Source organism: Fusarium redolens (genome assembly GCF_020744475.1).
Source record: "Fusarium redolens strain MPI-CAGE-AT-0023 chromosome Unknown BKA55scaffold_1, whole genome shotgun sequence".
NCBI lineage: Eukaryota > Fungi > Ascomycota > Sordariomycetes > Hypocreales > Nectriaceae > Fusarium > Fusarium redolens.
The window spans coordinates 3,701,897-3,723,065 of NW_025763664.1; the positions used below are offsets into that span (position 1 = coordinate 3,701,897).

General features: G+C 47.7%; 5 protein-coding genes across 5 annotated transcripts; 3 read left to right on the top strand and 2 right to left on the bottom strand.

Moving 5' to 3' along the window:
• Nucleotides 1-1,009: 1,009 nt before the first annotated feature.
• BKA55DRAFT_683232 (hemolysin-III related-domain-containing protein) lies at nucleotides 1,010-2,503 on the top strand (the record flags this gene model as incomplete). The annotated part of the gene is made up of 1 exon (XM_046198470.1): nucleotides 1,010-2,503. One exon carries the CDS (start codon nucleotides 1,010-1,012, stop codon nucleotides 2,501-2,503), a length of 1,494 nt encoding a protein of 497 aa, XP_046056936.1.
• Nucleotides 2,504-3,078: 575 nt separating this feature from the next.
• Nucleotides 3,079-5,321, bottom strand: BKA55DRAFT_602492 (rab-GTPase-TBC domain-containing protein). The gene is made up of 3 exons (XM_046196560.1): nucleotides 4,555-5,321; nucleotides 3,696-4,498; nucleotides 3,079-3,645 (listed from the first exon to the last, which is right to left on the bottom strand). Exons 1-3 carry the CDS (start codon nucleotides 5,074-5,076, stop codon nucleotides 3,522-3,524), a joined length of 1,449 nt encoding a protein of 482 aa, XP_046056937.1. The 5' UTR covers nucleotides 5,077-5,321; the 3' UTR covers nucleotides 3,079-3,521.
• Nucleotides 5,322-7,077: 1,756 nt separating this feature from the next.
• Nucleotides 7,078-9,595, top strand: BKA55DRAFT_532779 (sulfate transporter family-domain-containing protein; the record flags this gene model as incomplete). Its single annotated transcript, XM_046189384.1, has 2 exons — nucleotides 7,078-8,053; nucleotides 8,106-9,595. 2 exons carry the CDS (start codon nucleotides 7,078-7,080, stop codon nucleotides 9,593-9,595), a joined length of 2,466 nt encoding a protein of 821 aa, XP_046056938.1.
• Nucleotides 9,596-10,326: 731 nt separating this feature from the next.
• On the top strand, nucleotides 10,327-14,473 carry BKA55DRAFT_550788 (uncharacterized protein). The gene is made up of 8 exons (XM_046191302.1): nucleotides 10,327-10,562; nucleotides 10,610-11,373; nucleotides 11,430-11,469; nucleotides 11,522-11,945; nucleotides 11,996-12,168; nucleotides 12,217-12,825; nucleotides 12,879-13,301; nucleotides 13,356-14,473. Exons 1-8 carry the CDS (start codon nucleotides 10,491-10,493, stop codon nucleotides 14,319-14,321), a joined length of 3,471 nt encoding a protein of 1,156 aa, XP_046056939.1. The 5' UTR covers nucleotides 10,327-10,490; the 3' UTR covers nucleotides 14,322-14,473.
• Nucleotides 14,474-15,710, bottom strand: BKA55DRAFT_550790 (uncharacterized protein). Its single transcript, XM_046191303.1, has 2 exons — nucleotides 15,339-15,710; nucleotides 14,474-15,263 (listed from the first exon to the last, which is right to left on the bottom strand). Exons 1-2 carry the CDS (start codon nucleotides 15,340-15,342, stop codon nucleotides 14,665-14,667), a joined length of 603 nt encoding a protein of 200 aa, XP_046056940.1. The 5' UTR covers nucleotides 15,343-15,710; the 3' UTR covers nucleotides 14,474-14,664.
• Between the last annotated feature and the right edge of the window lie 5,459 nt (nucleotides 15,711-21,169).

Genomic DNA, 21,169 nt, shown 5'->3' on the forward strand with positions numbered 1-21,169 from the left:
GTGCATCGGCGGCGTTTTGAAGGTTGGCACCCTATTGGTTCGAGAATCCATCTTTCTTGCGCAATCAAAGTCCATAAGCGGGCCGTGGCGAGCTGAGTTACCGAGCTATCTTGTGAAAGCCGGGGGGTTTGTATCGACTGTTAGAAGTCTTGCTAAGAAGCATTTTGTTTTCGACGGGAGGTCATCTTCGATCATCAAGGAATCCGGATGTCCTTCCAAATACCCTTCAGAGCCGTGGATACTTTGTTGGTCATGGAAAAGGACTGAACTTGTCTCCCGATTCTACCGGTATGCCATGCCTTTGCCTTGTTCGACGCTGCCCAATAAACGATTAGGTCGTTTTCCAAGTGGCGTTCGTTAGTAACCCAACAAGGACGCCAAGACCGCCCCCGGTACCGTCATTTCAGCTACTGGGATGAATCCAGTCCTTTTTTCTGCCCAATTTCTCAACCTCTCAACCATCATGCGCTCTCACTCTGTTCATTCCTTCGTACTCTGACCCTCCTTTGCTTGTAATTTCTCATCCCTCTTAACGAGCTATACTCTCCTTTTCAAGTCTTCATATTCCCAACATCATATCATTTCCCCATTTCCAAGCCTTGGCTGCTTCCTTACACGCAGATCCTTATCCAACTCAGCAAGAATAGGAAGAAGACAGGACTATTTCCGCCAACCAGACTCGGCAATCGTTGTCCCCGCGTGTAAAATACCCGCAGGGTCCGCAAGGGTGCTTCTCATCGCTGCACCCAACTTGTTCCGAGACTCCTAATCATTCAATAATAACCAATTGTACTCTTCATTTTTTGCTCGTGGCCTCGACAAAGCCTCACGTTAGCCAAGTCGCATAGAAGTTCAAACAACATCATCCACCGATTACCAGCATCACCAGATGCAGAGAGTTTAACTCGTTGCCACCATAGTTGCAGCGTCACAGCGCTTGCCGATTCAGCTTAGCCCAACCGTCGCGGCATAATCACCACAATATTCGTCTCAAGTCGCAGCCGCCATCATGTCAGACGTTACTACCGCCATCACAACAGCCTGTGCCTATAAGGCTCGGGACGGTGATAAGATGGCGAGTACATCCGGATCCGACATTCGACCTGACGCCGAACCCCGAAGACGACGACACTCCTTCTTCATTCCCAGGAGACGATCCATTGTTGGCCATATCATGGATGGTGAAGAGGGTCTCCTTCTCAAAGTCGACCTGTTCCTCTCAGAACTCGAGCGTCGGCTTGATTTTATCGAGAACTATGTTGATTTGAGTAAGGACTCCAGCATCTCTCGTACCTTCTCTACACTCCAGGCTGTTCGTTCGAGATGTTCCCACGCTTCCGAGGAAGTCCTTGGTGCAGGTCGACGCCGTTTACATATTATGGTCGATACTCTAGAGGCAAGATACAAGGAGACCTTAGAGGCCGCCGAGTCGCTGAATGAGAAGGCTCACGTTGGAGTCGATTTGCTTGAAAACATGCTCTCTGATTTTGAAACCAGGGCCTACAAATTACGTGAGCAGGGTTTCGCAAACGCCGCCAACGCTGCTGAGGCTTTCATGGATGAGGGACGTCGAGTTGCTAACGAAGGAATTGAGCGTGCCATTCAAGCCGCTCTTTCACTGGAGGAACATATTCAGCAAGCTATTGTTCTGGCCAAGGAAGGGCGCCTCCTCTCCTACGATGACCTCCCCTCACCTTGGCGAAACAACCCTCATATCCACAAAGGTTACCGTTTCACCGAATCCAAACTCGAATGCGTACGCTCAGCCTTTAATCTTTCCAATGAGCTAGTCAACATCTGGTCCCATGCACTGGGCCTTATTTTGGTCCTCGCGATTGCGCTCTATTTCTACCCGAATACTGCCAACTTTACACTCAGTACGAAGTCTGATGTATTCGTCGCGGGCGTCTTTTTTGTTATGGCTTGCCTCACTTTGGTTTGCTCAACGGTTTGGCACACTATGAATGCTGTTGCAGATGTCGATGCTATTTCAATATTTGCCTGCGTGGACTATACCGGCATATCTTTGTTGATTGCTGCCTCCATCATGACGACTGAATACACAGCATTTTACTGCGACCCTGTCAGCCGATACATCTATATGGGCTTGACAGCTTTTCTCGGAATTGGAGGCGTCATCCTCCCTTGGCATCCTCGGTTTAATGGTGCCGATATGGCATGGGCGCGAGTCGCCTTTTTTGTTGGCCTTGCCTTGACCGGGTTTATGCCCATGGTTCAGCTTGGGTGGACTCACGGGCTCGACTTCGTGTACAATTTCTACTCGCCAATCTCCAAGTCGATGCTCGTGTACTTCACGGGCGCCGTTGTTTACGCCAGTAAGATTCCTGAAAGGTGGTTTCCCGGTTGCTTTGACTATGTTGGTGGAAGCCATAACCTCTGGCATGCCGCGGTTCTCGGAGGTATCCTATTCCACTACTCGGCCATGCAAACCTTCTTTGCCAACGCCTTCCACCGAGCAGAAGCTGGCTGCCCTTCGTATTAAATCATTAGGGGGCATTGGACGGGCCTTGAGCGACCAACTCAGAATGGCCTAACAAGTTTATCAGCCCCCCTCGAAGCGTATCAAGCATCTGGCTGATTCCGCCGCGCCTTGCTCGGCTTGACCCGCGCCGCTCGAATCCTCCTATCGTCAATTGCATGCTCTGCTGGAGTTGATCTTATCTCAGCGCTGCCCCTGTGGCAAAACTCTGCTGAAGTACCTATACGCACCTTGGTGCAGCGTGAGTCCAATCGCACCGCCTGTTCGAGGGGCATTTCGCCGGAAACTTGGATTAAAACAACTAAGTAATCCTGTTAAACCGTGCCGTTCGTCCATAATAGGATAACTCCCAACAATGGTGGCCATGACTTGAGTGGTGGTAGGCAAAAGCTATACACTCAGCCCCCTTCTTGATGAAGCTAAATGCTTCAATGTCGTCTGATGAAAAGCACATGCATGTAAGCCGGCGTTGAGTTTGATTGATAAAGGGTTGAATATGATATGACAGGCGTGCGTGGACGGAGCAGTAAGTTCGCAATGTGATACGAGTTGCATGTAAATAGATCATAGATAACCAATCGTATATTCATTCATTCATCCTAGAGCATCCGTCTCTATTTGAAGCCTCTAGTACCCATTAAGAACCGCTCACGCTCATATCGCGCATCATTAAAGTACCATCCATGTCCCGTCATAACGCGTTTCAATAATCATAAAAAACATAAAACAAAAACCACTTTTGAGTACTATTGCCCTTTCATGGCCGCCTGCTGTTAAAAACTTGAGTTTGGCAATATCGGCCAGGATTAGTGTGTTGCAAGACCCTTGAACAACTTTATGGGCTGCTGGGTAACGGACGAGTGGTTCAAAATAAACTTTCCATCCGCGTGGCAGTATGCACGTCAGTTGAGTTTCGCGACCAGACCCCTGCTCAGTCATGTTGTGCCCTTGTATCACCTAGAGTGGCCACAGCGCTTGTCTGTCAATCCCGAAATACTATGGTACGAAGGGTGCGCCATATTTAGAGAGCGTGAGAAACAATCTCAGCATAAACATCGTCGGGTATCTTCTTGATAATGCCAATGGTGACGGATTTGACGAGATCAGCGTTAAGCTGGGGGAAGGATCTCAAGACCTTATTTGGGCTACTTGGAAATCAGCAATCATTCGAGTCGGGCTTTCGCATAATCCTTACCTAGGTGACTGAAGAATTTGAGTTCGCATAATTGTAAGCTGCGCGACAATGCAGACAATATTAAGATGAGGACCATAGGCGAACAAGAAGTCCCATAGCCGTAAAACCTCAGGAAGCGGTGGTGTACATGCGCACAGCGTCAAAACGGACGGAAAAGCATAGATCTCAGCCGAGAGGCCCTTCGCAGTAAGGTACATGCTTAGCTTAGGATCAACAATAGCAAGGACCTTATCGACCAGTGCAAGACCGCGATGAACGCCGTCCATGGCACCACGAATATATCCCGGGCATTCTCGAGTCAACAGTGAGTGGAATGCAACGAATGCTTCTGCTTCACTGCGAGCTGCGTAAAGAAATGGTGCTGCCAGAACGTTCATACCCTGAACATAGGTGCCGGGCTCTAGAGTCGCAGCGCCTGCGCCGGATTCGGAACCCTCGGTTGTAAGTGTTAAGGCCCGCGCGCGATTGCGAGCAGTTGGCGAAGACGTGCTTGTGCCTGACTGAGAACAGCCCGAGACACTACTGCCGCCAGGGAGTGAAGCTCGGCTGCTACCAGGGCGGCTTTGACGCTGTTCCTCACGTGCATCATGTAACTTCCATGCAATTGCGTTAAGTAAACGAATCAGACTGGCCTCGCTGACACGTCGGCGGAAGAGAGGGTCGGTTGTAAGTGTGCGGAAAGTGTCGTTGCGGATCTTAGAGTAAGCCGGAGAGGCTCCTCGGTGGATGAGGGCGAGGTAGTCATCGGTCGATAGGATAGGAGCGTCCAGGAGGACGAGCCAGACGTATATTCTCAATGTTGACTGCACAAGACTACTGTCAGTACACCATGTTGGGAGCACCTGAATATTCCTCTTACCATGCCATCCTCAGCACTCTTGACACCTTCATCAATGACCTTCCACCGTGCGCTCTCCAAAGCGCCCAAGAAATCACCATCTGTTGGACCTTCGCGGATAATTTGATGAAGAGGCAAATGGCCATGCGAGAATACGGGTTTCTTACTCCCAGCACGCTTGCTGGCTGTCACAACATTCATCTGATGAATGAGGGGTGGGGTGGCATCGCTATTAGCGCGCCCGCGCTGAGGTGAGCGATTGATATTCTGGGAGAAGCTGGGTGTGCCTGAAGCAGCAGGAGGCGCTTGTGACGGTCTTGTAGGAGAAGGATTGCGCTGGGTGTCGCGCTGGCGCTGCTGAGAGATGAGCGAGGGCGTGCCTTGCTCGCGAGCGCGGGCTCCAAGAGTGTGTGCGGATTGAAGACGTCGAAGGGCGCGATGAGTGCGCGGCGATGGCGGGGCCTGGAGTTGTGTGGTAACGGGGGCGGGAAGTGAGGGAATCGCTGATCTGATGCTAGAATTCGAATTTGAGGGCGGCTCCATGGTTGCGATGCTCAAGGAGAGTTTGTCAAACCTCGACGATAGGGGTAGGCATGGGTGTTATACGACAAGATCCGATGCGAAAAAGGAGCCAGATAACCGAATATGATGGGGATATTAATTAGGGCTGATGACGCTGAGAACGGGTTTTAGTCGTTCGGAGCGCAGGATTCCATTAGCGGGGAGGCTGGAGACTGAGTTGAAGTGTGGAAGGGACGTGATGTGGATGGAGGGACAATGGTGAATCGTGTTGGTTTCGCGTTCTTCAATTAACCTCTACACTAAGACCTATTGAAACCTATCTTAATTAGCTGCTTAGGTTGACCACTACCACCAATTGTTTTTATAGCAGGCCCTTTCAACTTCCAGTCGACACGTTGTTATTATATTCGATGACTCGCGAAGGCTCTTTGGCCCCTGACTTTAATGTCTTGGTGTTCGCCTGCCCATGACACTGAGGAATGCATCATTTATCAAGAGGTTGGGATTCAGGTGTGCTATTTTGAGGTTGGGTCGGAGCTGGATAGACTGATTCGCCGACTTCCCGAATGCCTGCAGGCTGACGAGATGTTCATGCAAACAAGTATTAGTAGTAGGTAACTAAGCAGATACTACCTGTAGGCAGTGAAATCTTGGGAATATATTCATCCACGCATCCATATGTTTGTGGTTAACTTATTCTCAGATTACAGTAAACCCAGGAAATTGGAGAAGACATTGTTCGACTAACATGGGTTATTTCTGAGTAACATATCTCAAAGATTCAACAACCTTGGGCTTCCAGTTATAGCATAGGCAATGATATAGCCTATGTCCCTTCTTGGTCCTGTTCTTTCTTTGCAATAGCACAACCTCGAGTTCTCTTTGCTTTCACTAGGTCAGTATGTGCTTGCCAACCAAGAAGGTATTCAAAAAGCATAGTTTATGGTATTGGAGTAGCGATGATCCCTGCAACTCGTTGGACTTGGCTTATAAGCCATATGGCTATGGTAGCCCAACGAAAAACTGTCATCGCCATACGTTCAGCTATCGTCTAGAAATTCTGCTGATCATCATCGCAAATCTCGGGATATCGCTAGTCATGTCACATTCTTGGTTTTCTGACATGGGAATACTGGATCTCAGACGTGGGGTTTAACATACATTATGTTCCTGATGTTGTTACGCTATTACCGTGAAGGGGAAAGTGGCGATTGCGACATCGAAAAACACCCATTTTTATATCATGCTGAACGCTCACAAGCTGACCAAGCGCCGCACGACTTTGTCATTTATTCAGAAAAAGATGGAGAAGCCATTCAATAGAAGCCATGACAACACATCCTGCCCCTCCATATCATGTTTGGATCCTCTCCACACAATGCCGATTACCGATGGCTCGGGGGTCACTAGTTTCTCCAGACTCATCAAGAGTTTTACCAATCTTCAAATACAAGATTGAAGCTCTTGCCACACCAGAGCACTCATCTTCGTTGATTTATGGCCTCCTTACTTTACATTCTCAAGAATTAACATTACTCAGTTATCCTAGCCGGAACGCATCGTCAGAATCCCATTTTACTGTCTCCCAATTTTCAAAACAATCCTATCCCACGTGCAACCTCCAACGATAATGTCGCCTTACACCCCACGATATTCGTCATCGGCCTGAACTAAAACCCCAGACCACAAGATCAAGATCAACACAGTTTCTATTATCCTATTTGCAAGAAGAACAGCCCTAAGCTAGCTACTATCTACCTGACCCCTTCTTGGACAACTCAGACCTCCACGCCTCTATATGAAACTGGCTAGCTACAGCTGGTCCGGTGACCACTGCCTTACTACAGAGCAGGTTTCCCATCACTAGGATCAGAGCTGGCAGACATATACGAGCAATGTTTCTGCCCAAGTAATCGATCGTTTTATGTTGAAAAGAAGTGAAGGGTGAAGTCATCCTCGGCTGCCGTAGTTTGGATCTTCTCCTCAAAGGAAATAGCTCTTGACACCGCTCAACCAATACACATGATGCTAGGCCAAACAAACCTGTTGGGCAGGGGGCTGGCTAACATTCTCGGCATCAAACTCGAAGACCAAAAACAAGACCTACAAGCTGAGGTAGCAAGCAGTTCATCAATTTTTTCAGAGCAAAGAAACAGTTCATTTTACGAAACTGAACCCACATCGTCGGAATGGCTCAAGGAGCAGACCCCGTCAAAGGAGGAGGTTGTTGCATATGCAGCTTCGTTATTTCCATTCGCTACTTGGATCAGCCACTACAACTTGCAATGGTTTGCGGGTGATTTGGTCGCCGGTATCACCATAGGTGCTGTGGTTGTTCCACAAGGCATGGCCTATGCTATTCTCGCAAACCTGGAACCCCAATTTGGCCTCTACTCGTCTTTTATAGGGGCCTTGATCTACTGGATATTCGGTACCTCCAAGGATATATCTATCGGTCCTGTCGCAGTACTTTCGACCGTCGTTGGGAACGTTGTTCAGGATGTCCAAGATTCGGGACAAAACGTCCCGGCACATGTTGTTGCGTCAGCGTTATCAGTCATCGCAGGCTTCATTGTCCTCATTATTGGACTATTACGATGCGGCTGGATAGTCGACCTCATTTCCATTACCTCTCTCTCAGCTTTTATGACGGGCTCTGCCATCACAATTTGCGTCGGCCAACTACCAGCACTCCTCGGTCTGTCAGGATTTTCGAACCGGGACCCGCCATATAAAGTCCTTGCAAATACGATCGAACATCTTGGAGAGGCGGGTTACGATGCCATCGTCGGAGTCTCAGCCCTGTCGATTTTATACCTTATCCGTCAAGGTTTCACCGCTGCGGCAGAACGATATCCAAAACATAAAAGACTATTGTTCTTCACCAACACAATGCGAACTGTTTTTGTTATTCTAGTATATACAGTGATGAGCTGGGTCCTCAACATGCATAGAAGAGACGATCCCCTCTTTAAAGTTCTGGGGGTAATTCCAAAAGGTACTCCCATCACAATCTATCTGCTTGAGTCAAGGAGCTAACAACGTGAAAGGTTTCCAGAATATCGGGGTTCCAAAGCTAACAACGGAGCTCATTTCGGACTTTGTTCCATATCTCCCAGCTACCGTCATCGTCTTGCTTGTTGAGCATATGGCGATTTCCAAGTCGTTTGGACGTGTCAACAATTACACCATCGATCCCTCTCAAGAAATGGTTGCCATTGGGATGGCCAACCTTGTTGGACCATTTCTTGGGGCATATCCAGCTACAGGCTCCTTCAGTCGTACTGCGATTCAGTCGAAAGCTGGCGTACGAACGCCTGCTGCTGGAATAATAACTGGACTGGTGGTTTTACTTGCAACCTACCTATTGACTGCTGTCTTCTTTTATATACCAAGTGCCGCTCTTGCGGCTGTCATCATCCACGCCGTCGGAGATCTCGTCACGCCCCCCAACACCATTTACCAGTTCTGGAGAGTTTCGCCTATCGAGGTTTTCATCTTCTTCACCGGTGTTACCGTCAGCGTCTTTGCTCAAATAGAAGATGGGCTATACGCTACTGTCCTCCTTTCAGGCGCTGTATTTATCTATCGTATCCTCAAGGCCAAAGGCAGGTTTCTTGGCAAAGTAAAGGTTCGTTCAGTCATTGGCGACCATGTTATTGGTGATGATCACCGAAAAGTCGTGGGAGAGTACGGCACAATCGAGGATTCTGATGTTTCTGCGAGAAATGTTTTTCTCCCCCTTGATCATGGTGATGGCTCGAACCCCGAAGTTGAAGTTGATCATCCGTATCCCGGAGTTTTCATCTACCGCTTCTCTGAAGGCTTCAATTACCCCAATGCCAACTCCTCCCTGGACTATCTAAGCGACTTCATTCAATCCAACACGCAACGCAGCAGTCCCGAAGCTTTCGAACGACCAGGTGACAGGCCGTGGAATAACCCAGGGCCGAGGAAATCTGCAAAACGGCCTGTTCACTCGGATCCAGACTCTGCACTTCCGACACTGAAGGCGGTCATTCTAGATTTCAGTTCTGTCAACAACGTCGACATCACCTCGATTCAACGACTGATCGATATTCGTAATCAGCTCGATTCATATACCTCTCCTGATGGTGTAGATTGGCATTTTGCTTGCATAAATAATCGATGGTCCAAGAGAGCGTTGGTGTCAGCAGGGTTTGGAGTCCCATACAAACCCAACGAAGACACAGCACATCGAAGATGGAAATCGATTTTCAGCGTAGCGGAAATCGGAGGCAAGGACTCTGCTGCGGCACTCGCTCAGGAGACAGGCTTCCACGAACTGACACCAAAACATACAAACAACACAGACGAAGAGCCTTTGATTGGGGGATTCTCCTCGGTAAAATCTTATGGCTCAATGTCATCAGGAGAACTCGAGAAGCAGAAGCGGAGAGGTGCTGTTGTTCATGGCCTGGACAAACCATTATTTCATGTAGATTTGACAAGCGCGTTACAGAACGCAATTACTAATGTGGAAGAGAGGACGATATCAAGAGCAACAGCATACGTTTAACAGCTGGATTGGAGTAAGGGTAGACTTGGAGTTTTGCTGGCGTTTCGGGACATCATGAAGGGGAAGCATTTAGCGAGCGATCATTTTCACTATGTTTGCCTAGAACAGGAATTTGTATTGAGACCATGAGATGTTCTGTCGATCTACTATTTCCTTACACTAAACCCCGTCGTGTTGATAATATTGCTTCCAGTTTGGAATCGCCTCTTAAAACATGGTCACAGCGTCTCAACGTTGATCGTCAATCGCTCTGGTTATACTAAACTCATACCTAGTAGCGTTGCACGTGATCTATTATCGCACATCATGCCATAGAAATTGTTTTGTCTGCGATTGAAACAATGAGTCGTCCAGTAAATGTTCAACTTGCAGATTTCTGACACCGTGGGAAGCTTTTACTCAGCAATTTCTAGTCACAAACCACTATAGCCAGGCCAGTGGATCTTTGCATGAGGGATAGGGTCGCCATCATGTACTACCACCGAGGTTTCAGGAGACTTCTTGCATCAGGTGTCAAAAATCAATCATTCTTAATTAAAGAGCCGACAAAATTTACTCTAAATTATCCTAACTTGTCTGAGTATTCTTTTCACTTCAGATTATACCTTTAGGTTTTCTGCAATGCACTAGCCACTATTGTATTGGATGTTAGTGTGGCCAGGGGCGTCAGCTAGCGCTTATTACTAGTAGACAAGCATCCATATGCTAACTGAGGTATCTGCAACTGGTAGGTTGTTGGCACATTCTTGGGTGGTAGTTCCTATTTTGCGGTATCAAAGCTCCTTTTGTAGGACGACCAGAGGCGGGGAACTCTTCGTATTCCTTTGTTTACTCTTCTTTGCTCGAGGACTGCGTACACACGCTAAGTCTTGTTAGCTCGGTGAGACTGTTTGTCATGGCTGAGTCTTCTCCCTCAGGTGAGGGACGTGGTCGTGTTCGTTGGGGACGCGTAGAAGAGCATTACCTGGTTTGTGTAACACTGTTCACTATCAATACTTGACTTACGACCAGTAGGATTCTCCGCAGCCTCGTCGGCGAGAGATCAGGTATCCAGCCAGGCGAGGCACATTTGAGAGAGCTGATGTTCCTATTGACGGGGCTCGTGTTCGTAACGACACTAGACGGGTAGTCGGGACATCGTCTCGGCAGTCTACAGATGACGTTCCAGTACAGACCTACACCGAGTGGGAAATCCCTGCAGATTTCCCAATCCAGGCTTCAGTTGTACCTGATAGAGACTATACTGAGTCTCCACGCCCGATTGAAGTTGATGGCGAGGATGGAGATGTAAACCCCAGACAGAGACAACTCTCCTATGACAGAAGCGACTACGGCCGTCGCTACAAAAGTCGGTCAAGATCGCCCATATACCCCCGCTATGAAAGCTCAAGACGTGAGAGATACTTTTCTCGTGATGCTCCCTCACGTACTGTAGGATATAATAGTGACTGGTACCCGAGAACAAGGGGGTGGAGCTTTTCAAGCAACGAATATGACCCTTACGATAAGTTTGATTTCTCATCCCGGACCCAGTCGATCATAGAGCCATCGAAGGCAGACGATTCTGATGCCGAATATCCTGAGTCTGAAGAGAGAACTCTTGTTGCGGAGCGTTCCACTCTCGTGAAGGACGAGAAGGCATCTAACTTACGCTCTCAGCTGACGCTTGTTCATTCTTCGGCCTATACTGGGAGTGCTGAAATGGGTGGTTCTCATGCAGCAGTCTTAAATCTTGTTCATGATCCTAAAGGACAGAAAAATCCCCTATTCCGCTGGCTGTAAGCTTCCACAAGTATTCACAAAAAAAAACTTTAGGCGTACTAACTATGAACAGCCACGTTCCACAGGACGTGATGAACTTTGAAGATTTCTGGGTAAGATAGCTTCTTTAAGTGCACACACTTGAAAGCTGACGATTCGTATCAGGTTGAGATCAGCCGGATCTCAGGACTGACAGAGCTGGAGAAAAGGGCCGTATCGAGGCTTCGTTCTGATGTCAAAAAGAACTGCGTGAAGTCTAGGACCAACCCTAAAGGTGCAAAGGTTGGATACTTGGACCCGAAATACATTGAGGTACCATTAAAATCACTAGAAGAGAAAGCAATGACGTCCGATTCAGTGACTGGCTCAGCACGATGGATTTGTATTCCCTACTTCTCACTCGAGCAGTACTCTGGTCTACTCGCTGCTACCAGCGTATCTCTTTTTCCAGCTCAGACCTTGCTGCAAGTCCAGTACTCCCGAAACACTGCAGCAAGGGACATGGAGCAAGCGGTGGTTCAGTTAGGAAACGCAGAACGTGGAGAATGTTTTCATATATCCCAACTGTGGTGTCTTGTCATTGATAACAGTAACGTCCCTTTCACTGATACAATAGGCGACTCATTGACAATAAGAAAGGCTTAGTAGTAACATGCGCGACGATGACTAGGGACGATCTGCTGGGACAAGGGCTTGAGATTAAAGAACACCCATCTCGTGCTGTAACTAATGAACGCAAAGGACTAATATTGGTGGCATACGGTGATTCGGTTGTCTGGTCATTTAAAGCCGATGAGTGCCACACGTGGTTTGTAAGTCAAGCTTCCTTTTTCAGTGACAGATCTAACACTTCATCTCAGGCATTCCTGTCTAAGTTCCAAGCATTCTGGCCCAAAGTCCCTGAGTTCTGGCATAAGGATCAGGCCGTCACAGCAGACGCATGGCCCAAGATACTCAAATTGGCTTCGACCGTGAAGTCAATGTCACTTAAGATTACCATGAAGCTGGGTTCCCTGCCTGATCCTCCCCCGCGAGCCATTCTACGATCAGATCCACAAGTTCTCCCAAGTACGCATGGTGGAAAGGGTAAACCTAAGGCGCAGGAATTTGCTCATGTGTTGTCCTTGGCGACAGGGGGCACCAGCGGTCCTCAAATCCAGGGGACTGGTTTCAAGTCTCTTGAAGCCCAGCTGGATGCGGCCGAGGCCTTTTTAACATGCGACACAACCTATACAGATCGAAAAGCATATAAGACCTGCAAAGAAGCCACCAGAAAGGAGTGCTATGACTATCTAGTCGAGTTATCTGGTCGAATGGAGGAAGATGAGAGTGATTTCTTACGACGTGCATACGAGGAAAAGGTTGATGTCTTCAACGCTGCCGATATTGTTTACAGCTTCTTTTTACCCATGACTTTTAAAGGTCCCATGGTCGGAAAGTTCTGGGGTGCTGTCAGATCGATAATTGAGGTACGTGATAGGCAGAAGGTCTCGAAATTGGGCGTGCTAACCTTGACATGAAGTTAACCATGCCAGATGGTAAGTCGACTTCTGACAGCATTACCGGTAGCCTTCGGATCTCTCTCAGAGACTTGACGCGAAATCTCCTCGCTGTCCAAAATCTTGTCATGTATTCATCCAATCAAGAGCGTGCTGAAGTTGATATGCCGCCCGAATTCTCCAAAGCATGGCTTTACATCACCATGGCCATAGTCTATGGTTCCAATGACGACCCTAAGTGGGATAATCGGATGAGGAGGGCCGAAGAGCTCATCGGTACGGGTTCCAAAAAGCTGGTACAAGGACTCGGCGAAAATAATTTACTGGAAAAGGCTGTTGTAATGCCGCTTGAAGTGCTTTCGCTCATCACAATGGGCCTACTGCAAGATCAGGTCGGCAAATCTGATGACATATGCGATACTTACTCTCAGTATCTCAACTCTCTAGTATGTTTCGATACAAATAACGGCATAACCCAGGTCGGCTACTAACATGCTCAGGACAATGCAATCACGTCGAAGCCCTCCGACAGGTCCTTTCAACATCAGCTCGATCTAGTGCAGCAAGAGCTCGTAGCCGTCAAGCGAACAATCTGGAAACAAAAGTCACTTATCTATCGACTACGAAAGTCACTCACCGCTATTGATACAGAAGACATTGTCATGAGTCAGATGGAGCATGAAATCGTGTTGAAAGATGCAGAGAAGCAGTACAGCAGCAAACGGCACTACTCGGAGACCTTGCCGCCGCCTCACTCACAACGTCAGGATGAGGACTATAATCGAATCGTCCCTGTTTCCTATGTTCAGGAGGTTACACCTGCAAACGACTATATGGGACTTGATGATGACTTCCTTTTCGATATGGCTTCATCTTCAAAACTGTCTCCTACAGATGCGGGAGGTTTACGTGGTCTCTTCTTCCTCGAATGCTCCCGTCTCATCGAGCAACGTGAGTTTGAGTTTCGACGTTTCAGCGACTTTTCCAAAGACCTCGAGCGGGCGATTGCATATAAGATGGACTTCACAAGAGACCGACAGGAGCGCGCCATTTATGCCTTCACTCTTGTTACTATCATTTTCTTGCCCATCAGCGCGGTTTCGAGTATCTTTGGCATGAACACGACTGATGTTCGTGATATGAATTACTCACAGTGGTTGTACTGGGTGGTTGCTATACCGGTGACGGTTCTCGTCATTGTCCTGGGCCTCTGGTTTATGGGCGAGTTAGGAAACCTAGCTCGATGGTTATTCGGGAGACCAGGAAAGGGGGTCTACGGCGGACCGACAGTCATATCACAAACAGTCGAACCAGCATATTGGGCGGCTCCTCCGACCACACAGCTGGCTACCCAACCGGTAGAGTATCCATCGCCGCCATATGAGCCGAGGCACAGCTTGCGTAGAAGGGTTCAGGCTCAAGCCTACTACCCTGAGGGCCAGAGCCACATTTATCGATCACGATAGGTAACTTGGGGGCGAATACTCGACGCATATGGGGAGGACTGCTCGGTTGAGGATAGCTTTATCAATGTTGTACCCATTTCCTGGGATATGTTTAGGATAATAAGTCTATAATGAGGATATTTTACGATGGACTCATAACAGTCTTAGGGACACAAGTCCGAGTTTTAGGATAACTTGGGATATAATTTGTAAAATGTTGATCTAAAGATACTCAGATTTCCCTAACTCCTGGAGAAACACTATTCCTTAAAACCTAATATTGAAAAGAATCAAAGTCATCAATCGTAATACAGACAAAGCCGTTATAGAACGCTCCGGTTACGGTCATTCGAGCACTTGCTGATCATCGGTAGTACTCACGCTCACGATCCGTAATACGGAGCCGTACTCTATCATCCTCAATCATCCGCCTCGGTGGTGATGGAGGTGAATACTCTCGACGTCGAGTTCCCTCAACGTACCGAAAGGTTTCATAGCGAGGCTCGACTTGAACCGGGACAGGTACAGGGACGATCCTCTCACGCTCAATGACGCGCTCTCGATCGTGGTCATATGATGAGTGGTGGCTGTGCCTGCTTCTGGATCGAGACTTGGGCTTCTTCTTTTTCTTGTGTGGCTCAACGTCGACTGCAATGACCTCAATAGGCTCCTCTGGAGGTGAAGGAGGTCTGGGCTTCACAACCGGAGGAGGCGGAGGCTTGGGTTTCTCAACTGGAGGGCAAGGCGGAGGAGGCGGTGGTTTCTCAACCACGGGAGGCGGCGGTGGTGGTTGAGGTTGTGGAGGTGGTGGTGGTGGCAGCGGAGGTCTCACAATGACCGGAGGCGGAGGAGGAGGAGAAGGTTCAGGAGGAGGAATGATTCGTGTTACGCGATGGCTGACGATACCATAGTCCTGCTCTGGGTGCTGGAGATAGAGTCGCTTCTTCTCGTAAGGTTTGGTGACTGTTGCGATGACGTCAGTGACGGTTGGATTTGCGACACGGGACACACGGCAATGTGCAGCAAGAGGAGACATACCCATTTTGTCGGTAAAGACAGCTACAGCAGCAGCGATAACAATAATGAAATGCAGCTACCTGCGACGCGATAAACAAACAGCCAAAGGTCGGTTGACGGGGATAACCCGAGGATGATCAAGTGGGGTGCTCAGGTCACGATGATCAAGTGGGATGGACAATGATGGATGGATGGTTGGCAGTTAACGGTGGCGACAGGCGGGTGTGAAAGGGGAATGGCGATCTTTTATGTTCTAATTGAAGATGCGGATGATCAGGCTGCAATGGAAGACATGGCATGTGAGTAAAAGCTATCAAGCTTCCACGGTTTTGTTCCAACCCAACCCAACCAATGCCCAAGTCAAAAAGCCAGGCCAGTCTGATTGATGGATGGATGGGTCTAGCAACTATGAACTTGGAACACAAAAGACTCTAAACTACCAGTAAAACACGAGGTCACCGGATCATGACGTCGCACATGCGTATGCACGTCAGCCCCCGCCTCCAACGTTCGGTCACCCACAAGAAACCAGATTTCGCGGTTGCAATGGGCAGGGGCTGAGAGGTGCATGCTGAGTAGGCCAAGCCCAACCAGTCATGTGTTTCTTTTTCGACATAGCCTACGCTCTGGACCCCTGGACCCTGAATAAATGGAAAGATAAAGAGAAAACCTTGGCGTCAGAGGGCAGGGCTGAGTTGTTCTGGTTGGGTTACGGAGAAAGCCATAGAACCTAGGCGGTAGATTGGCAACGGAAAATGCCATTGTGTTTGTGTCAACGAACAAAGAAATTCCACTCAGGTGTGTGTGTCGAGAACAATACCGAGGGAGAGTAGTTCACAGTTGAGCATAATTGAATTTTGGCAACGGATGTCATACCATAGTATTTCAGTCAATGAAACATTAGAGTGGTTTCAAAAGCCAAAGTTGTCCACGGCAGTTCAAACTTCCAGAGGCCGGTGCCAAGGCCCGGATCGGATGCCGAAGGCTCGGAGCTAGTGGGTCCGAAACGCCGACTCACGGCCATGAAAACTCCGGTATACTTTCGGAGGCACAACATCTTCGGATAGGTTTCCTCAACGTCTCGTTTAACAAATTCAATTCCTAATCTTACGTGGAATTTTAGTTAGGTGCTCACCCTAGCGATCACCACCTCCACCGCCTCCTGAAACCAACCTGGGCACTAGAAACCCCTGAACTTCGGCAAGTCATCAGGTGTATTGCGACCCTGGGGTGCATTCTGACATGGCAGGATTATTCTGATCGCCAGGGTCGAGGACGTTGGCGATCATTAGTTCAATGTCTCCAAGATCTAAAGAGGGTGAACCATTTGCCAGGATTGTTGACAGAATCCTTCAGGAAACTAGTCTGCACGATAGTGACGATACCCTGTTCCTCCAGAACTCATCCACTCCGTTCTATCATGGTTTGAGGGCCATGTTATTTGAATCTTTATGGCGGCTTATGTCGTGGGCAGTGAGCCTCAAGAAAGCAATAATTAGTGTGAACCATCAGCCCCCAGGGAAACGGTTCAACGGTAGGTTTAAGTTTAATAACATAAAATGAATATATATCATTATAGCATTTTTGAACGGGAGAGTTCAAACTCTAGCATGATGAAAATAGCGTTATTGAGATGGATCAAAGTTCGAAGCTTTACCTATTAGCAGTCGTGTCAGGTAGTCCCAACATTCGGGTTTATCAAAGAGGATGCCCGGCAGCGCTGAACTGGCTGAAGCTAGGTTTTGGACACTATTTACTAGGAATTTGCATCTCATGGATATGCTCGGTTGGGTCACTTACAAGGACCGTCGTTACTTATCCGAAAATATAAACAAGCGTCTCCGACAAATACCTGAGTCAACACATCCGGTGTCAGAACTTCTGTCTTGTCAGCAGCTAGACTCATGCGTAGACCGAGAAATCCGAAACAATTGTTGTCTTCTATCTGGTAACTGACTTAGTCGTTCGCCACTAGAAGTTGACCCGTTTGTGTCCTCATGACCAGGCTCGAGTTCATGCTTCTCTTTCTTATGATATCGATTGAACTGTGGGTGCCGAATATCCGAAACAATTCGCAGCTGTCTGTGGTGGTTTAATAATCTACCGATGCGAGGCTCCATAAATAGTAAGACTCATATTGAAACAAGCTGTCTGGGGTTGAAACAGTCTCACAATCACCATCCTGCAGTTGTTGTTCTAGCTCTACGAAAGGCTGGAAGGTCTAGACTGGATGCCAGACATGAGCCTATAGACTGCTCGGATGATCTGAGTTGGAAACATGTCCTTCAAACAATCATACGCAGTATCGCTCTGAATGTACGGGGATATGCCGTGTTCCTGATGTTAGGGTTATCTATTGTATTTGACTTGAAACCCGAATAGTTACAACATCCCACGTTAAGTACATCACGAAGTTGGCTTCCACCACCCGTAGGCACCCAAAATATGCATCATCGCAAAAGACAACAGAATAATATAACATCCACCTTTGCCATCGAAATATCCTACAGATGTTGAATAAAATTCCGAGTTCCCAACGGAGTTAAGGTTCCCTTCCTCAAACTTACCCTGTAACAGTAGGATCAGCCGAGCTCGGGAATCAATAAGGATATGTGCAAACTGAGCATAAAAACCAGCATACAATATAGAGAAAGGACAACAATGAAATGCAGTGCACAAAGTTGTCACAAACTATTTCATGCGTTGCGGGCGGAATCAAGATGATCGAAATCACCGTTTTACAAGGTATTTTGGAAGTATGAGAGTAGTGGGGAGGGAGTAAGGTATCCATCGAGACTTACCGTGCTGCCATGGTATCCGGAAGTATACGTAGTATGCATAATTAAAGGAGCTCGGCACTGGTAACACTGTTTTTTGATCCATGAAATTCGCTCTATACAGAAGACCTGGGCTGTCCAATAAGCAAATGAGGACTCTTATCACATTTTCAGATCACACCGCTTTTACCGTCACCCACCTTTGGGTATCTACTAACTACTCCTTAAATGATTTTATACGTCGCATACGGAAGGAATGTATTATTTTTAGGCCCTGCATGATGTTCTTACTAGTTTATTCGAATACCTTATTCCCTTTCCTACGTATATTCTTACAACAACCCAATAATCTAACACTTCTCTCCCATCCTCCAGTAACCAACCTTGTCATTACATGTAATGGGACTATCTGCATGTGGTTTTCGGGAAGTTAAGCCAGTTGAGAAACCGGATTTATTAACTCAGTGTCTTTTTCGTGAAAAAGCCATTATTCGGGATGAGTCTTGACCCAAATCGCAACCGTGCTAGGTCGATCGTACAGGTACCAATGACACGGCCCAGGGACTGTGATATCTGGACACTTCCAAGCCTCATCTGTGTCTTACGGTACATGGCAATTGCGCGATAATCCAGCCACACGGAATAGTTCTGAGTTTTCGTTTTGAGAAACATCCCTGCGGCGAGGGCTGACGAACTGTCTCAGTGGCTAAAGCTGTAAGGAGTGTATTGGCATGAGTTGAAGATATGCCATATGGAACGACCCCCTGTCTAGTTCACGGACCAAAATAAAGAAGCAAGACGAAAGCAAGGACGAACTATCCTTCCTCTCGCATATGCATCTCGTTCGCCCCGGATGTGATACCTTCGGGGTGGCTTGCAGCAAATCTGTCAGATGGCTGTTGTGTTTGCCGTGAATACGCGCTGAAGTGTGGATTGTCATACCAAACACTGGACAACTGAAGGCACATATTGCTAAGAATAATTTCGAGTCCCCATTGTTACAAGCTATACTAACCCGAAGCGCCTTGTGTTTCTCCTTGAGATCCCAAACAGAGCCGACATAATTCACTCCTTGGTAAGAGATCGATCCGAGGCTTGCTTTGTGTCATCCGCCAAGCAATTTGGTCAGTGCTGCTTGATTATTTGGCGGGCGGTTAACGCTGGTGATGCGGACAGGGTTGTAATAACACGTACGAGTGATATAGATGGATCTTCGGAGTCCGGACCACTTGAGATGGCCAGATTGTACCTGCATAAAGCAGATACAGAATGGATATCGACTGAGGGTGGGACACGTGCATATCTGTGCTTTTTATTGACCATACCTTCTGTTTTTGGAGATATCAGAGCATAAGCGAGACATGTAGTGACTGATGAGATGTTGTGAAACGCGGAGGGCAATGACTTGAGAGAATTGGACGATAATAATCAACAACAATATTTGCCATTAGTATTGGCTTAGCATCCTCAAGTGGAACCTGGTGGTTCTCAGCTCATTCATTCCATTCCATCTAGAACAGGGACCTGTTTTTTCTTTTCCTAGCTTGTCCAGGTTGTGTGTCTTTTACCGAGGACCCAGCGCATCTCAGAAATCTTCCGGCCGTCCATCCTTCATGACCAGATAAGGACGGTTAGGCTCAGCAACCCTTGCACGCCGTAATCCCTGGAGTGGTTTGTTTGACCGTGCTGGATCCAGCAAAGTGCTGCGAATCATTGGGAGCCAGGATCAGACGTGACAATAGCCACTGCGGCTCTGATTGGAACAACTATCACTGAGGCTTCCAGGGGGCCCTTGTCCTTGTGATTGCTTTAGAATAGAACCCACTTAAGTCAAGGCCACTTACAGACTGTAATGGCCTTTTGAGGGACAGGTCTATAATGATTTCCAGAATAAAACACGTCAATACAGAGATTAAGAGGTGATGTCAAGTATGTGAACAAATGTAGCAGCCACGCTAGTTGAGACCATAAAGTATCACAAGATTAACCTGATTGGAGGATTCAAAGTCGAGAGCAACCCATATACCTAAGATTACACCACGAACATGGTTTATAATGTTGAGCGTCGGTTTGAACTTTGAATAGACAATCCTTCAGGACTCCCTCGCATCCGGCATTCTAGACCTCAATCCCTTGAGAAAAGCTTAGAATAAGAAACCCCTGGCTAAACTGGCGCGTCAATCCAAGCTTTGGCACTAAAATCGTAACGTTATTTTCCACGGGACGGTAGAGTAAAATCTCGCAACGTCCCGTTGTCCGTGTCAGTTTGCGTTCCAGTCGTGTTGCAGTCTGAACCAACTATTTTGAGCATTTGGTATGGAAGGTGGCTAATTTGGATTCTAGACCTTCAAGCCTCCGTTTCAAAATAAACGGTGAATGTTCCTCTGGGCTTTTGTTGGACTTGTTTAGTTTTAGGTCTATCTTAACCTCCACCAGACTCTCTGCTCTGAAGCATCATGACGATCATGACGATAGGAACAAATATCAAAATTATACCCCGCAGCAGCCGCCGCTATGCATCAATGGAACCGAGTCAGTCCAGTTAATTGAACCCTGACACAATCTACTGGACTGGTATTATCCACAGCCATAAAGTGGACGCTTGGGTGGCGCCTTCTAGTGAGGTACGATTGACGATTTCGAGTGGGCAGGGCGGAAGCCTCGCGTGCTTCGTTTGCTATTAGTGGCTTTTAGTGGGAGAGCCGACCAGTTACCCCTTATTCGCACTGATTCTCTTTGTCCAGCATGCATCTAAATCCATTGCGGATATGATGGCAATATCTGCCTGTATTCGTACTGCAGATAGACTTAGTTACCTGACATATCTATCATCTATCATAGTATAAGCGCCTTGAGCTTTGTGTATGTACAGTCTGTGCAAGGGCATCTTGTGTTAAGGTAAAGGGGTCCCTTGATCCTTGTAAGCTTCTTCTAGGATAGGTAGCCCTCGGGGTCGCGGGCACCTCCGTGCACCTGGGCAAACGACTCCATCGTGTCAGTCTCAATGGCGCCGAACGTTGGTTTACCTGACTCGATTTTGTGTATAGAAACAAGAGTTACTAACTTGAACAAAAT

Excerpts from the sequence above, each read along its gene's own strand:
- BKA55DRAFT_550788 (XM_046191302.1), top strand. The coding sequence starts at position 10,491 with ATGGCTGAGTCTTCTCCCTCAGGTGAGGGACGTGGTCGTGTTCGTTGG. Across the intron at positions 10,563-10,609 it reads GCGTAGAAGAGCATTACCTG|GATTCTCCGCAGCCTCGTCG; the intron begins GTTTGTGTAACA and ends TACGACCAGTAG. Across the intron at positions 11,374-11,429 it reads AATCCCCTATTCCGCTGGCT|CCACGTTCCACAGGACGTGA; the intron begins GTAAGCTTCCAC and ends AACTATGAACAG.
- BKA55DRAFT_602492 (XM_046196560.1), bottom strand. The coding sequence starts at position 5,076 with ATGGAGCCGCCCTCAAATTCGAATTCTAGCATCAGATCAGCGATTCCC. Across the intron at positions 4,499-4,554 it reads AGAGTGCTGAGGATGGCATG|TCAACATTGAGAATATACGT; the intron begins GTAAGAGGAATA and ends AGTCTTGTGCAG. Across the intron at positions 3,646-3,695 it reads CAAATTCTTCAGTCACCTAG|CCCAAATAAGGTCTTGAGAT; the intron begins GTAAGGATTATG and ends ATTTCCAAGTAG.